Source organism: Anas acuta, chromosome 3 (genome assembly GCF_963932015.1).
Source record: "Anas acuta chromosome 3, bAnaAcu1.1, whole genome shotgun sequence".
NCBI classification, from domain to species: Eukaryota; Metazoa; Chordata; class Aves; order Anseriformes; family Anatidae; genus Anas; species Anas acuta.
In genome coordinates, this window is record NC_088981.1 from 23,040,978 (window position 1) to 23,058,388 (window position 17,411).

The 17,411-nt window shown below is 35.1% G+C and overlaps 1 protein-coding gene across 12 annotated transcripts in view; it reads right to left on the reverse strand.

Annotated features, from left to right (window-relative positions):
- Positions 1-625: 625 nt before the first annotated feature.
- Positions 626-17,411, reverse strand: part of ENAH (ENAH actin regulator) — a 110,999-nt gene continuing 94,213 nt past the window's right edge. For 9 of the 12 annotated variants that reach the window (XM_068676101.1, XM_068676109.1, XM_068676112.1 and 6 more), the window contains 5 exons: positions 14,245-14,311; positions 11,979-12,041; positions 7,723-7,801; positions 5,236-5,293; positions 626-3,635 (listed from right to left, as the gene is read on the reverse strand). In XM_068676101.1, the coding sequence (XP_068532202.1) occupies positions 3,598-3,635; positions 5,236-5,293; positions 7,723-7,801; positions 11,979-12,041; positions 14,245-14,311 (305 nt within the window). In that variant the 3' untranslated portion in view covers positions 626-3,597. The remainder of the gene's footprint in view (positions 3,636-5,235; positions 5,294-7,722; positions 7,802-11,978; positions 12,042-14,244; positions 14,312-17,411) is intronic. The other 3 variants (XM_068676102.1, XM_068676110.1, XM_068676113.1) reach the window with 1 other exon arrangement.

Below are 17,411 nucleotides of genomic sequence, written 5' to 3' on the forward strand. Positions count from 1 at the left end.
GAGCAAGAGATGGGAGTTCAAAACAATGTTGATTGAGATGTACCAGGCAAATTAGAAGAGGATAAGAACTGGTGCTTTCTGAATAAAACAGCAACAGCAAAACAACAAAGCTTTTAGTATCCTAAGTCAAGAACATTTAAATAGCTACTTTAAATATTCTGCTTTAAGACAAATTGAAACTGCTCTTATTAGTGTACAGAAAGCTATACTGATCTTCCATGGTAGGTTTTTATTACTAGTATTGAAAATAAGTAATTAACATAAAAGCAACAAGAGAAAGCTGGACTCATTGTAGCTACTTTATCCCAAGTTTCTCCCTGTCCCTCCCTTCTGAGTTCTCTGTGGACACATAGAACAAAGTGTGCCTTGTTAGAATGTAAATAAAATCACACACTTAAAATGGATTTGATATATGTACAGTAGGTATCATTCATGAATGTTACATGGCCAGTGCAGTTACATTCTTTGTAAGGTATTTAATGTTCTTTATCAAATCTGCCAAAGGAAAAACAAATGAGTGGGGAAATCACAGGTTAAGGAATTATCACAGTCATTAAAGTTTGAGAATTGTAGTAGTAAATGTACGATATTCTATGAAGTTCCATAAAGAAATGGTGGCAACATGTATATATTGCAATTTTATTTCATTCGCTCAAACAAAACGTTAGCATGTAAGAAATTTAAAATGACACAATATGGTAAAAATAGCAGAGAATGAACTGAGAAACTAAAAGGAAGGTAAACCTAAATGCATGAAAATTCAACATTCATTAGTGATCATCTTCAGTTTTTGATTGACACTTGATGCTCGATAACTTTTTAAAACAATGAACTGGAAATCATTATGACTGTCTGAAGAGATTTCAGCACCAGCACTAAGATTTTTACATTCAGTTTGTGGTTGACTTGTTAGCCACTTGTATATAGTACAGATTTATCACAGATCAGATCACAGTGTTGAGAAAAGCAACGCTTTCCTGGAATTAGAAAGGATCCCCTAAACTGTCCTCAGTTTAAGACATCCATTGTACAAAAGCACAGAACCACCACAATATGGTTTTCAAAGAACTTAGTTACCAGTAAGCAAAATAATCTTAGCTTCTGTAGTTCATTTTCAATACTGAAATCTCTGAAAATGTTGCAACTGTCAGTATGACAGGAGATGTTTACAGTTATCTTTAACTCAATCGGATTTTCTGGAAAGAACCAATTCAGCAATTTGGGATTATAGAAATTATGTATGTAGAAGCAGCACAAAAGAAGACATCTGTTCCTTTTTCTTTTAAACAGAAATCATGTTAATTTTAGACCAAGGCACAAAACGTTTAGTGCATAAGCCAGTTCCTTGCAAAATCTAGTAGTTCATCATTTAGTTTTGGACCACTTATACCCATTCACACTATTCCACTATGCTACTCCTGAACTCTCCTATAAACAAATCAAACATGATTTCTGACAAGGATAAAACTTCCTTAATGCTGAAAACGTCCATGTAAAATAAAGTTACATTAACAAAGATGAAAATGCCTCCTCTTATTTTGAGTAAAACAGTACTTTACAAGCTCACTATGGATTTTTTTTTTTTTTTTTAATGCCTTCAATAAACGCATGCAGGAAAATCTTTTTTTTTTTTTAATGATTCATTAATTCAGTTGGTCAATATTTCCACTTTCATCTTCTCTCAGACTTTGAAGGTATAGAAACAGGAAATGTTTGGAGAAAAAAATTCCATTTTAAGCCTTTTGAAAGCACTAAGTGCTGCTTTACTTTGGTGTTCAGCACTTAAGACAGTATGTTATTGAAAGCATTTGTCCTAAGGATGGAGCTGCATGTACAGTAACCTCTCCAAAAGTTGAAAGTAAACTTTTCTTTTGGAACAGCACAGAACACAAAGCAAACATGGCACTGGTACGGCTCAGAGAAATTGTTAGTGCAAAAGAAATGGGAAGATTTTGATCTGTATTGTTTTTCCAAAAGCACTACAGATCCCATTCACAGAATTTATGTGCCACTGAACTGTACCACATTAAAACAATTACAAACAAAAACTGAAAATCTAGGGAAATAGAAGGGCGTCATCTCTCCCCCAAAAAATTCCCGATTTATTGACTGAAACCAATGACATACCACTTACGTTTTCCAGAGTTTGGGTATTGGAGCAGCTGTTTTTACACTTGTTTTTATGTTGTGCCCCCCTCCCCATCCCTCACCCAAGGAAAGTGGCAGATAAATTAGAAGAAGGGGACATTTACTGTGACCTCATGCTCCATTGTTCTAATGCAACTAACTCTTGTCTTGTTTCATTAAGCAATCAAAAAAGTAGTCTCAGAAAACCGTGAAGCAGAAGGTCATGGTAAAAAGATAAAGAACAATGCACTTATACAGGTGCATCCTCAGCAATTCAGATGTCTAAGTGTTTGTTCTCTTGCCAAGAAGTGAGTTAGATTCACATGGGAGTTTCAGAACCATTACGGAAGTATTACTGAATTTCAAATATAAAACTAAAAAAAAAAAAGATATAAAAAAGGATTAAGTACCTGGTTCCATTAACATGGTTACTGATAAAAGTCACATTTTCCTCATTATTACACATGCATGTAAGATGAAGAAAAAGTGTAGAAAGTAATAAAAATGTGTCGCCTTCCCCCTCCCTCATCCCACATTTTTCTGGGCATAAATTAAGCCTTAAAAATAAAAAGGCTACTTAATATCTGTGACATGCAATTTTTCTTTTAATTAAAAAGCTGTGTTGTGTTACATTACAAAAATGTCCACATGCATAAATCTAAAAAAAGCCCAAAAATCTACTGTAAATCTACAACATACTAATGATTTACATTTGACTGCTGATTCGCATTATGTAGAAGTCTTAGATTTGGTAAAGCATTGTAACAATGTAGGAAGGCATCTACATCTTTAAACTCTGGACTGTATTTGCTTTTTTTTTTTTTTTCCTATAAAATTGCATGAAGGCTAACTAGAGAGGCTTCCTATCATAAAATTCCAAAAACTCAACATGTGATCCCTGTCTAGGTCATTCACTTACAAATACTGCCCTTAAAAAGCACATATTTCTAATCATTCCATTATTTTGTGAACTGAACTTATACACATCTGATCTTTTAAATTATTCATGGAAATATCAGATATGATAGGAAGACAAACCTGAGATTCATTTGAAGTACAACAGTATAACTTGCTAAATCCTTCATTAATAAAGAAAACCTCTCTGAAAAGCCTTCCCAAGCTTTTCCCTGTTTGTTTGTTTTGTGTAACAACAAATTCTGAAACATGTGCAATTTTATCTTGTCATGAGTATACTTCAAAGCACTGTGATCTTGTCTGATAGGCGTAGGAAATTCTGCACAATCATTACAGTAACTTTAAGACTCTTTTCCACCTTGCTGTAAAGGTCAGAAAAAAGCTGCAAACTAGGAGGAAAATAGCGTATCACCAGAGTGATGTGCCTGAAGCTTTTCAGAATATGTTGTTTCTCCCTCCTTCCAAGTGTCTGTCTCCATTTTCTTCTAACAGCTCACAAAACGTAGTCAGTTTTATGTCAAGTTAAAGAGTCACATCGGCTTAGTACTAGTCTTTCTATGCAGTATTCGACTTGCTCAGTTCCTGCCTGATAGCTGGAAAGAAAGAGAGAGAAATTAACAAATCAAACATTTCAAGTCAAGGAAGAAAGCCAGAATTCACAACTAACCTCTTAAAGAAAGTTCATCCTACTAAAACGTCTCAGAAAAGGAATAGTCTATATGTAATATGCCTCTTGTGTGATTAAAGGCAAGTGTCAGTCTCAGCTAGGCAGAATGCTTTTCACTCCTATTAGGTTTTCATTAATTTTTTATTTTTTCAGTTCTACACCTCCAGCAAGTCTACCACTGAGATACCAAGGAGCATGTGTGTGGGCTTATTTATTGCAGTTTAGGAATAGCCTCTGGGCCATACACTGTTTGCATCGTATTATCCAAAAGGCTGTGGTACACAGCATAGTCAAAATATTAATGAAGAAAAAGTATTTTATGAAACAGTTACTGATTTAAGTATAGGGCAAAGCACTGCATTGTGGTGCAAAACCAGTCAGCTCTTTCTACCACATCTGTTAATGACATTTACTATTTTACCAGTTGTGGTACCAGTTTCAATATGACCATACTTCATTTTGGTACAATCCACAAAGCAGTAAAAATGAAACAAAACATTAACACTCACACAGTTTTATTTACTTCTTGATTCATCGATCTTAAAGATGATTATTCCTAAATAATTTCCCATAACTAAGGAAGACTACTTAATAAAATATCTTCTGTTAAAATAAAAATGAAAACTGTGAAAATTATTTTTACTTGAATCTTACGTTAAAGACAAACATTAGAAGACTGGAAGCTGGAAACATAACCATAGTGAATATTATCAGTTTTGAAATATGCATCCCAGCAGCCCTGGATTATTTTAATTATAAAAATAGCCCGTTTACAACCACGATATAAAAAATGTCTCAGAGCACATATTCAAAAAATGACACTTGGTGTCAAATCACTTTAAAAAAAACAAAACAGAGGAGAGGAAATACGACACAGTATACCAGTAAGAGCAGGTCTGGCATTGTACTGGGTCTGGCTGTGATGGAGTTAACTTTCCCCACATCAGCCCATACAGTGCTGTGCTCTGTATATCCCACCAATGGTTTGTCTGTTGCTGAGCAGTGCTGGCACAGCATCAAGGCTGCCTCCAAAACACCTCAAAGCTAAAAGGCTGTGGGTGGGCAAGAGGTGGGGAGAACACATTGCCAGGGCAGCTGACCTAAACTGACCAAAAGATATTCCAAGCCATATCAATTCACGCTCAGCAATAAAAGCTGAGGAAGGGGAAGAAGAAGGGGAACTCTCGTTATAAAAACCTGTCCTAACAACCACAATGTCTGTCAAGGCCCTGCTTCCCAAGATGTGGCCGAATATTGTTTGCTAGTGGGAAGCAGGGAATATGTATTTTTTTTTGCTTCCATGCAGCCTTTGCCTGTTTTTCTTTTTCCCTTTAGACTGTCCTCATCTCGACCTGTGAACCCTTGTCCCCATAGTCCATTGGCATTCTTTCATTTGTGCCTATCAACAAGTCTATATTTTCCAATATTTGATTCTCAGAATAAAAACATACCAAGCTTACATTTTGGTACAGCTTAAAAATTACTTGCTCTGAGACTCAACAATAACAAAATAAATTGATACTTACCATCAATGAGTTCCTCCTTTAATTTCGTTAACTCCTTTCTCATTTCATCTAAAATATCCTATGGTGTCAGAGTAATAGATTAGTTTTGGAACATCTAGCTTTCTACTGAGAGAAATGCAGTATTATTCTAGCCTTCAATTGACCTGTAACAGTTCTGAAATTTATATTCCACCCTTTATCTTAAGAAATTAATCCCCAAAATCTAAAGCATTCATAAAATATTCTTACTGAAGATAAAATTTAAAGAATAATATTAAAAAAGTATGCCTTATAAATTGATTTCAATAGTACTTATTAAAGAAGGGAAATACTTAAGTTAGAATATTGCACTAATATAATTGCTAAATAATAATAGGATCATCCCTTTAAAATAAAGGAGCTTTATCATAGATGAAAGCTCATATGCAATGCAAAGAAATCTAATTTAAAAAAGAAAAAGGCCAAGAAAACATTCAAAGGGAAAAAAATATGGGATCAAGTTATCAAGTTAGCCCCAGTCACAAACTGGAATTTAACCTAATCAAAATGACTGAGTTAAATGCTACCAATTTCTTCTGCAGCCTTCTGTATATCTGATTTGGGATAATTATTTTAAGAAAATGCTTTTGAAATCTGAGTGGGAAGTACTGTCTGTTTCTGAAAAGTACAGTCTCATCCCAGGCAAAACAGTAATCATCAGTAAACACATCCAAAAGATTTCAATTTTAATATTCAGCTCTTTTTCAGCTTTTCAACACAATTAGAATACTAATGTGCAATACTAGACATTTTTTCGATGTTCCTCAAACACATACACACACCATATATGCATGAACCCTGTCTTCAAGTAACAGCATCAAAGCTTAAGGGGTACCCTCATGCAATTTAAGCTCCTGGAGAAGGTGGGAAGAGTTGCATTCCTCCCGCTAGAGAATGGATATGCCAACAAGCTGCTATGAAGCACAAGAAAGCACTTGCAATGTGTCATATACTTCATTGTAACTGCCCATTTTGTCCGAAAACAAAACAATCCACCCTAAACAACCTAGCCATCTAGACTCAGACTGCTGGAAATTTGGTACATCTGAACTTTATGAGATTATAGTATCTACACAGACTTCAACTCAAAAGAACCATTGACAACATCATAAAATCATCCAGACTGCTATCTGCAAGTTGTAGCATGAGTGCTGAAAATCCTCCATAAAATTTGAGGAGCACCTGTTTTATCTCCAGAACAGACACTACAACCCCAGACTTTTATTTAGCTAACAAGGATTATGAAGTGAAAGATGTCTCTTTCCAGGACAACAGCAAAAAAAATCATATTTGCACAGAGTGCAGACCTTTTTTTTTTTTTTTTTTTTTTACCGTCTGGTTGGAACAGTTCCTAGAAAATAGAAAACTGCATTTCCTCATACAAGACTCAAAATAACCCACAGGGAATCTATCTGTGTTAACATCCGAAATGGTGGGGTGTTTTTTGTTTTTGTTTTTTGAGCCAGAAAGAACATACATTCCCTGAACAACCCGAATATTAGCAGAGGCATTATGAAGCATTACAGAGAAAAAATATACAGTAGTACTATCTTATTGTCTTTGGTGGAGAACATGGAGCACCTCATAGAAACATTCTCAGATCAACATCATCCCTACATCCCAGATATCTGCCACTCTCTAAAGAGAATCTTGCATGAAAAGACATCACCTACAGTCAGCAAAGATGATCATATGGCCTCAAAGGCAGACTTCTTAGTAGCTGGAGGAACAAAGGTAAATTAAATCCACTTGCTCCTGCAAGGGTTCGTATGAGGAACTGCCTTCCATCTAGCATGGGAGGTCTTAGTCTAAATATTAGAAATACTGTTAAGTGATGTCTCCTGCCTTGACACAAGTGACAGATCTGTCGCTGAGGTTTTTGTTGCTCAGATTATGGTATGCTTGGCAAATAATTGTCATGTACAGGTAAGTGTTAGAAAAGTTTTCCAAAGCATCCTGTAACATGTTTTGCTAATCTAACAGGAGCCTTCCCTCACACAAGGCTCATTTCTACGGATAGCCAGTATATAGACAGACAGAAAATGCGATACCACTGGATGCTATTTCATCACCAAGCTCATGACCACAAGTGCTCAACTCTGATTTTTAAAAAAAGTTATACTTTGGTAGGTAGAGCAGTCTTTGTTTTGGGAGGGGGGAGAGGGGAAAGAAAGGTTTTCCAAGCAAACTAATTTTACCAGTTCTATCTGTATTATCAACACCATCTTGTGTATTCTGTGTAATGCAAAAGCAGGAACAAGCATCTGGGAGAAAGTAATGGGGCTGTGTAAGCAGGCATCATACAGTTATAGCTCCTAAGAATACTGAAGTAAGTTTGGGAAAAAGTAACTACTAATAATTAAATAATTACTGAAGTTTGGAACTAGTTAATAGAACAGTTCAAAACTGGTATTTGAGAGCTCCAGATCCTAATACCCAAGTTTTTTATACAAAGCATGATATATGTACCTGCTTCAATCTGTCATAATCTAGACCTTCTGACTGTACTCCATTGGCACTGGGTTGCCCCGTTGGTGTAGATTTTGGTCTGCAGTACAAAAACAGATCAGTAAGTTACTGGTCACTCATTATTACAACATACATAATACATCTCCATCAACCTTGCTAATATTCATCTATCAAAACAATATTAAAAATATGAAAAGAAAAACAGAAAAAAAATTAGACCCAAAATACCACACAGAATGGAAACCAACAACCAAGAACATTTTCCACGCACTGGAAATATTAATCACCATAGGAATAAGTTATTAGTTCAAAACAAGAACAATTCAACTTGCAGACATATTTCATTGTCAGTGGTTTCCGATGTTTTTATGGTGTTAATGAAAAACTGATCTCCTTTGAATGTCAAATACTTTTCATTTTCCCCTTTAAAACTACGTATCTCAGAAAAGGCTCTCTGAAAGAAGCACTCCCTCTTAATGAGTGCATGTTGATACTGCAACCTAAAAGCATGTGGTGTGTGGCATCACCCTTGAAGACTGAGAATTCAGCATGGCAAGGGTGAATAACCTTATCTAATTCCTGCTTTGAGAATGCATCAGGAATAGATAGCTTCCAGAGGTCCCTTCCTATGTTATTCCATGCATTGTAAAGCTGCTGAAAACAAATACTCAAAGACACTGTAATGGCAGCAAGTTTTATCATATAATGTTTGAGGAAGTTCTGACATGTTGGTTCTAATGTTTGGTTACTCTCCTAAGACATTGAAACTTGCCTACAGAGATTATCCTGCATTCTTAAAGCATGTTCCAAAATAAGAGGATTCTCAACCATGTCATCTCCCTTTTTCTGATCCCCTGTTTATACAATGTGCAACTTTCAGATTCACGTACTTAACTACACTTCCAAAGGGCCTTCCATATGCACAGCTATAAGCAGAGACAGAAGCTAGATGCTAACAGCAGAAACAGAGAATGGTTCTCTAAAACACGAATGGCTGGCTGGCATCAGACAAAGAGGAAGGAACGTTCTGCTGTTCTTAGTTGCTTTTTACATCCTAACAATCTCTGTGACTCTATAAAAGGATAAAGAAAAAATGCTTGTAAAAAAATTGCTGACAGTTAATTTCAAGATGTTTCCCCACTGTTAGAATTATCATCAGATGTAGAATTTAAGGGTAGGGTAAAGGTATAATAAACTGGGTTCTATTTCACTGCCCATATACATGGTATCACTGAACAAAAAGCCTGGCTTACATTCAGTTTCTCACTTACAAATTCTTACATAGGAGGAATTAATTAAACACTGCATTTTTCAAGATTTGTTACTTGAAGGTACAACCTTTTTTTTGTTAAGCTGGAAGGTGACCAGACACAGGAAAAAAATAAACCAGCAGGAAAGGTACAGTTATGCTTCTTACTTTCTTTCCCATGCACAGGATCTTATTTCAGTACATGAGGGACACAAAGCAATGTATCCATTGCTTTAAAAATGCCCAGATAAATGGAAAATTATTTATCTAGCACAAACAAGCTGTGCTCTCACTCAAAAAAAAAAAAGAACCCCTATAATATACTTATTTTTTAAACAAAATCAGTACTTTCAGGTCTCACTCATCTTCCCTTAAAAGATAGTAGTTTATCCATGAAGAAATAGTTTGATTACGCTCTATTTTTTCAATAATAGCAGAATGAGCCTCATTCCTGATGGTCTTGATGACTTAAAATTTGACAGGCTATTTTCTTATTTGCTAACAGAAGAAAAACACTCCAAGTGCAACTCTGAACAGAAAAGGAGATGCACACTTAATTGTCATTTTGATACTACAGAAACTTCCTCAGGCTTGTACTCTCCATACTTTCACCTCTTATTGGTTCTCAGTGTGAAAAACAAAGACACAGCACGTGACAAGAGTTTTTTCCACGCAACCTATATACAGTAACATTTATCACACTGGCATCATTCTAATACAAACTCATAGCTACCAAGTAACCTGGTGACAGCATTTTAAATTTATACATCCTCTTTTTTCTTTCTTTTTTTTTTTTTTTTTTTTTGAAGGCAAGAACTCTGGTGCAAGTGGTAGAAAACTCTTAATACTTGTTTTTAAAGCTTTGTGACTAATTCTGTGCACTGACAAGTTGTTTATGTGAAGTCCTGTTGCATCCATGTAGGAAAAAAACTGCCAATAATTACTCATGCAAAACACAGTCAGCAAAAGCAGTGTTTAACTGTCCCTTCGCTGATGGACTTTGCGTCAAAGTAGGTGCAGGAACATTGTTACGCCACCAGCTCTATTCTTCACATGGGATCAGAATACAATTAAACAAGTTCCAAAAGAGACACTGCTAACATTACTGGACTTGAAACACACTGAAATGAAATACACAATCCATGGATTAAGATAGAATAAGAAATATTAAATAACTTTATCGTAGAAGCACCTGGAAAACAGAATTCACCTTGTAGCCGTAAGAAGATCACCAGTGTGTGCTAATGCTATGAAGATAAACCACAGTTTGGGATCTTTTACAAAAATCTTTAGATACTGACAGTGCTAAGTTCCTTAGGAAATAATTCCTTGGTCAAAATAAAAATCAAGACGGGAACTTTGGCAAGTGCTGCTGCTTCACATACCTGACGTTTAGAATGCTACTTTTGCAGTTTATACCTGAAAGCGCAAACACAGACTGACTCCAAGCAGAACAGTGTGAGTTTTTCAGACTCTCCTTATATTGTTTCTGATCATTAACTGTCTCTTTGTTCCCATATACTAGGGCATTATAGCATTTACCCAACTAGACTGAAATAAAAAAAAAGAATCAGTTTCCTCCCCAAAGCTATTCCTGACAAGAGATAGCAGGGATCTACTGAATGTTTTATTAAAAGAATTCAAACAAGAACATATTTGAGTATTTTAATAAAATTACTTGTACTTTAAAGAACGTATCTCCACAAACAGACTGCTGCTTGCTTTGCTCAAAATCTTTACAATAAAAAGGTAGCTCTGCCAATCTTATTTCATATATTCCTATAGTGAAATACCTGTCTAGATGTATAACAGTATAGCCTTCTTAAAAACTTGACCTCTCAGTTGTAGGAATATATTCATTTTTATTTTTTATTTTTTTAAGAAGTCCTGCAAGAAATTCTTCATTCATCCAAGTATGAAAGACCTCAACTTGTAAACTAGATAAGTTAATTATCTCAGTCAAATCTAGCTTCCTCTCTACCCAGATTATCCTTTTCCTTCTCCAGTTTGCTCAGAGAAAAGATTCATGGTGAATGCAGTTGCCATTAAGACAGACATTAGCTACTGAAAATTAGCAAATGAAACATCCCAACCATTAGTCCTAAAATGGCTACAGAGCACTCCCGTGTGGTTTTTCATAGCATTGCCTAGCAGGACAGTGAGGCAACCTTTGTAATCCCTAAAGCACCTTAAAACAAACATGCAAGATAAAGATTTTATTCATGCCAACATGCAGAATACGCCACCCAAGATAAGTATCTCAAAGGGGAACTTCTTATACAAAAGATTAAGTATTCACCACAGTGAGTAATTGATGAAAAATGAAGGTGGAATTTGATTCAATAATTCAAAGTGTTCAAAAAAAAAAAAATCCAAAGCTCTACGAAGTTAGCTGCAGAAAGCTCTTAAAACCCAAAGGCTTTAAATGTCAATATTTTTTGCAAAATTTTTGTACCACTACAGGAACTACAGTTTAAAATAGTTATTTTAAAATTTGTGAATACTCTCCCAATTGAAACATTAATTTATGTTTAATGATTCCTTTATTTTTTCATATGCTTATGTCAGGCAAAATCTATTTATCTTTACATAATCTGTGGCAGCAAGACATGAAAATTCACTTGGAAAATTACCTGCTATTCCTGTATATCTAAGCTTACATTTCTGAAAAATTCCTCAGAATGTTACAGAATGTTCGATCATGGCATACCCGACAAGAATTTGGACCTTCACAGGTGGTGACTAACAGAAATCTAGTATTTATTTCTAATTCAAAACTGGTTCTTAAACCACTTCAATTTGCCTTCAGAACCATCCAAAAACGTTCCAAAAATGGGCTTAACTGGACAAACGAAATACAAAGAGGAACCTGATCATGCATGTGGTGATTACCAACCTATGTAGAAAAAGTCCACCCTTGGATTGGTAAAATAAATAATTAAAAAAATGTAAGAAAGTAAGAAAGATTTTAATCATTAAAAAGTCTCAAATCCTAACAGGATAATACCTGTTTAATGAATCATAGAGCCTGTTTTCAGAAACAAGCAGGTTTTTCCATGGAGATTCCCGTCTATGAGTAGGGGAGAAACACTACCTTAACAAGCTATAAAAGACCTTAATTATGTTCAGTTTTAAAACCTTAAATACAATGGAGCCTCACTGATTGTGTTCCAGGAGTTCTATTTTGAACATATTAGGAAATATGAAAAAGATGTAGTTCAATACTTAAAAACCTGCACTAGAAAAAAAGGGTTTATTTTTAATAGGATAGTATTGATTTATAACATTCATTCTGAATAACAAATCCTTTGTCTAATTACTTGGAAGCTCTCAAGAGAAAATATTGCTTACTTGCCATTTTTGTAAGCACGCTTTATTTAATCCTCATAAATGACCACGTTCACTCTGTATAGGTCAGGAGCAGGTTTTCTAGGCTTAATAGGTGAAAGATATCCCCACTTGCTGGCAAACATGGTATTAGTGTTTCAAGTAGCAGCACCCTTTGACTAACTCACTCAAAGAACCTTAACAATCTGCTCACAGAGATAGAGTTGTCAACTTCAGAGAATTTAGAAAAAATGCAAGGATATTTAAGAGAGCCTTCTATTAACACCTTTTCTTTCTTGGAAAACTTTATCTGCAGTTTTTACAATATATGCTATGGAACCTTCCAGGAGGTTATGACAACACTGGAATTGAATATTGATATTTGATTAAACAAAGAATTCCTTATTTAAGTGCTTATAGAGCATACACTCACCAAGACTCTAATTAGTCTGAATTATCAGTCTATCAACATCTTCAACATGATAAAGGAAAAAGCCCGATGGAGAGATTTCCTTAATACATCTCAAGAGAAGTCTCAAAACATTTGTAATTCTTTCTACATTTTTAAGTATGCTGAGAATAGGAGAATCTATGCCCAAATGGTCAGGTCAGCAAATACCTCAAATAATGAAATATAAAATGCTCTAAATCTCTTCAGGATTCCTTACAAAATTATTTCTGTGATTATTGAGTTCCCCCTCAATATCATGTATTTATACCTTAATCTGCTTGAAAGCTAGAGACCTCTGTTAAAGCATGTAAGATCTATCAGGTAGGTGTAGGAAGAAGAAATCAAGGCAAAGTTTGTGAAGCAGTATTTTGTTACACTGGCAGTAGAACAGGGAGGACATCACCACCAATGTTACCTTTTTTTTTTTTTGACAAAGCAAAACCAAACAAAACAAAAACAAATGAACAAATGAAAAGAGACCCACAATACAAGCAATCAGAATCAAGGCTGGAGAGATTTTAAGTTACTGGATTTAGTAATTTCTGGAAGACATGGATACTGATAGTCTGATAGTGTTTAGTACACAATTTTAGAACTGATGAGACCTCAATGGCAACCTCAACAACAAGTAATGCCACTTAGAGAATTATTTTCTTCACAAATCAACAAATCTTGTATAGCTGTTTCCAACGTGCCAGAATCTTAATGAGAATTGAAGTAATTTCAAACAGAATATTCTCAAGTATAACACATTTTTCCGTTGTCTTTTGAGAAATTCAAGTAATTTTTTCAGATTATCACAGGTCAGTACCTTTTAACCTCTGTATCCAGAACACACAGGAAAACTAAAATGAACCACAAGCCTACTTCATTGTATTACTGAAATGCCTACCATAATGCCCAGTACCAACTAGAATTCCAGTTGACAAGTTACCAATGACCAGTCAGTGCAGTGAAGGATGCATAATACTCGATTCATTAGGATGTTTCTTTGGATTGTTATGAAGCAACTACTGAAAACTGTCACTGAATCAAATTTCACCAAGATGTTTAAATATCAAGATATACATTCTATAATTAGCACAGAAATAGAAAGAAGAAAACTGTTCAGTAGATTTATGACTGAATATATGAATGATAGCACTGAACCTGGTCTCCCCTGCAGGAAAATTTCAGACTTAAAAATGTAAGGAAATAGAAAGAATTAACCCTTTCTGTAAGCAAATATATACTACAATTATTGAAGTTATATACCAACAACTATTAAGTAATCTTTTTGCTTTACTTTTACCTTGAAAATTTCACTTTTCACTATTCTTCAAAAGCAACACTTTATTCTTAATTAAAATTGCCAAAAGTAGTTTCATAGCAGGACTTTTAAACCCCAAAATTTTGCTTTGTATTATTTTTGATATTTTAGTCAAATATCTTTAGCAGCATGAACAACAACAGCAAACTTATAGAAAAAGATAGCTACTGGTACAAAATGGAGTACCTGGATATAACAGGTGACTTGCTTCCATTCACTGTGTTTGTTCTTTCCCAAGGCTTTCTTGTTAGTTCTGTGAAACACAGAGAAAATAAAAACTATTGTCTTCCATTTGTTGTATAATTATGTGAAGAAGCTTAAATACCTAGCAACTTAAGTCAGTCATTTTCCTTTTTTAAGCTACATTGCATTAGTTCTTTAATATTAAGCTACCTCCTGTTATATTCAAATTATTTTTAGCCATGCAACCATTCGTGTTGTAATAGCATCTTTGAGCTTCACTTTAAATCTAGACATTGCAAATGCCATTTGATTCTTCACAGAATCACGTAACCGCTGAGGTTAGAAGGGACCTCTGGAGATCACCTGGGTCCAACCTCCCTGCCAAGCAGGGTCATCTAGTGCATATCTTAAACCAAGTGGGAAAAGGTCTACCTTGCTTTACGTATTTTATCGCTTTAGTTGTGAAACATGGAATTCTGGAACCATAACTAAACAGTCAGCTTCAGATACTGGGGGAGTATGTTTTTAAACTAAAGGAGTTTTCCTAGCCTGTTAACAAATTACATAAAAATAATTGTGTTAATTTCAATGAAGCAACAGCAGGAATGAAAAAACTTCACACAACTAGAATACCTTACAACAAGATATTTATTTTCCACCAAAGTTGTGGCCCTTTTTGGGATGCTTGTAAAGTTGCAATGCATATTTACCTCTTTCAAAACAACAAACTCAAAACTAAAGGTACATTTTGCACGTGGGTCCAGAAAAGTAGTAGTTTACTTACCACAGCATGATACAGGACAAATTTTTACTGGGTAACTTTGCTATTGCCTAGACAGCTTATACACTGCAGGTCAAGCACTTTATTATATGTTGCAGAAGAAAACTTCTGGGCCTAGTCCATAGACACGGTAATTTGTATTCAAGATGTAAAAACAAAAACAAACAAAAAAACCACACCACCTATCTTTATATAATTTCATGCTTCATTTTCAATTACAGTGCCTCTTTTTAGTTCTGTTTATACTCCTCTCCAAGCAACTTTGACCCACTCACTATCTTGAGATTATTACAGCAATTTTTGTCAACAGAAGACAGAAATAAAACAAAAAACAAGTGAACATTTCAGCTAAGGACTATTGTGTGTTATTGTATGGTGAATGAGACCATTTCCTTTAGTGGTCTTACCTAGCCCTTCCTCATGACATAACTATCACCACAAAGGTTTCATTCTGTATTGGTCAGGTTTTCATTCCTTACAATCTGCACAAATGAAAACATTATTTTTATACTGTGAGCTGTTATTACTTGCTTGCTATTGTTATTTCAGTTTTTAAATGTATCAGTGATCTTTTAAGTCTTTATTTCTGGTTTGGTTGAGGGTTGGTTTTGTTTTTAATTGCTGGTTTGTTCCCATTATTTGGTACTGTTCAATTCTGCTACACTGGGCAAGCTGAAAGGCATAAATGTTCTTCTGAATCTCATACTAATCAGGAAGCTCTCCAGCATTCAGCAAAGTTAGAAGAATATCTGAACTGCAGAAGTCTACTAGCACAGTCGTCTGTGACCCAGTTAATTACACATTGCCGATGCTAGTAATAGGTCTCAAGCTTTATTAATTTGCTATATGAGGCTTCAGGATTTGTCCAGCCTTGGAATTATTTTAGCTGTATTTGCAAAATTATCTGAGAAATTTTTTGCCATGGCTGCAGCTTGTTCAACCACTACAATCACTATATAGCTGAAACAGCAAAATTATTCAAGTTTCACATGTCTGTTTTCTATTCTGTATTTTTGAGCTTGCTTTTTTTACATTACCTAAGATGTTTTAAGTTACATTTTATTTAGCTTTATGTAACTGTGTTTCTTTCTCTAAAAGGAATACACAATCTGCAGAGAAGGACTAGCAGGTCTACACAATTGTGCCATTGCTCTCCCTGTAAGCACAAGAGGAGAGAAAGAACATAGCTTCTTAACAGAGCTGAAATAAAAAATAAACTCAAGGAGACCCAAGCTTAAGACAGAAGAAATGTCTCCCCTTTCAACCTCATATTCCTCCTGACAAAGAATCTGGAACACTGGTAGTTCACAGCACATAGCAAAGGTAAACTTAACATCAAAGTAAGACGTAAATGCTAGCGAGTCCCTGCATAACAATTTCAATCATATTAATGGCAATTATATATAATTACACAACTAGACTAAGCACTGATATCCCGTAACTGAACAAAGACTAATTGTTTAATATTTTAGCAGCCTGCTCAAAACAACACTAGAAGAACACGACAGATCCACTACTCAGATTGCTCAGCATAATTCAGATACAACTACCAGATGTCCCTCTATAGAAAGCAATATATATCTATGTATATGTCTATCTATAGAAAGCAATGCTACATAGGGCCTCTAAGAAACACCACAGTTCACAAATCATCATTTCTCATTCAAAAACATTGAATTCAAAAAAGAACACTACTCAGACTGTGTCATACAGGGCTAAGAAAGGATTCATCTTCATTTTGGTATTATTATACATCAGATTCAGTATTTTAATAATAATTGTAATAACTCAACTCCTCGCTTAACAGCCCTGATGTTTCCACCCGTCCTTTTCAAGTCAAACAAGCAAGGAAAATACTTTTCCTTCCTTCCACATATTACTCTACATGTAGCTAGGTTTTTCCATTCTTGGAATATCATCACTTCAGAGAATTGGTTCCTCTGGAAAGATAACTTTTACCACCACACTTGCCACCATGATGTTCTCATCCCCTCACCAATCCCCAGCTGCATAGTTCAGTCCTTTCTCCAAAGGCTCCTCTCCCAAGAACAGAGTATTTCTGTAGCATGACAAATACTTTGATGTGAAGGAATGGGGACAGACAGATAGCCAAGTCCTCAAATTCGAATTTAGGATAGTAACAACATATCTGTTGTTCTAAAAGGTAGATGTATTTCTCCCTACATATTTAGGATCCTTACTCCTGAGAATCTCACCAAAAGTTTCTGCATTTCATCCTTGTCTAGTAACACCACCTATCTCTTCATAGCCTAAGTTTTTTCTAGGCCCCTAAAATAGCACATTTGAAAACCACCTGCTTATTATACTTGCACCCTAGTACATTATTGCAATAATTTGTTGAATTTTTGACCTGGCCTCTACTTAATAT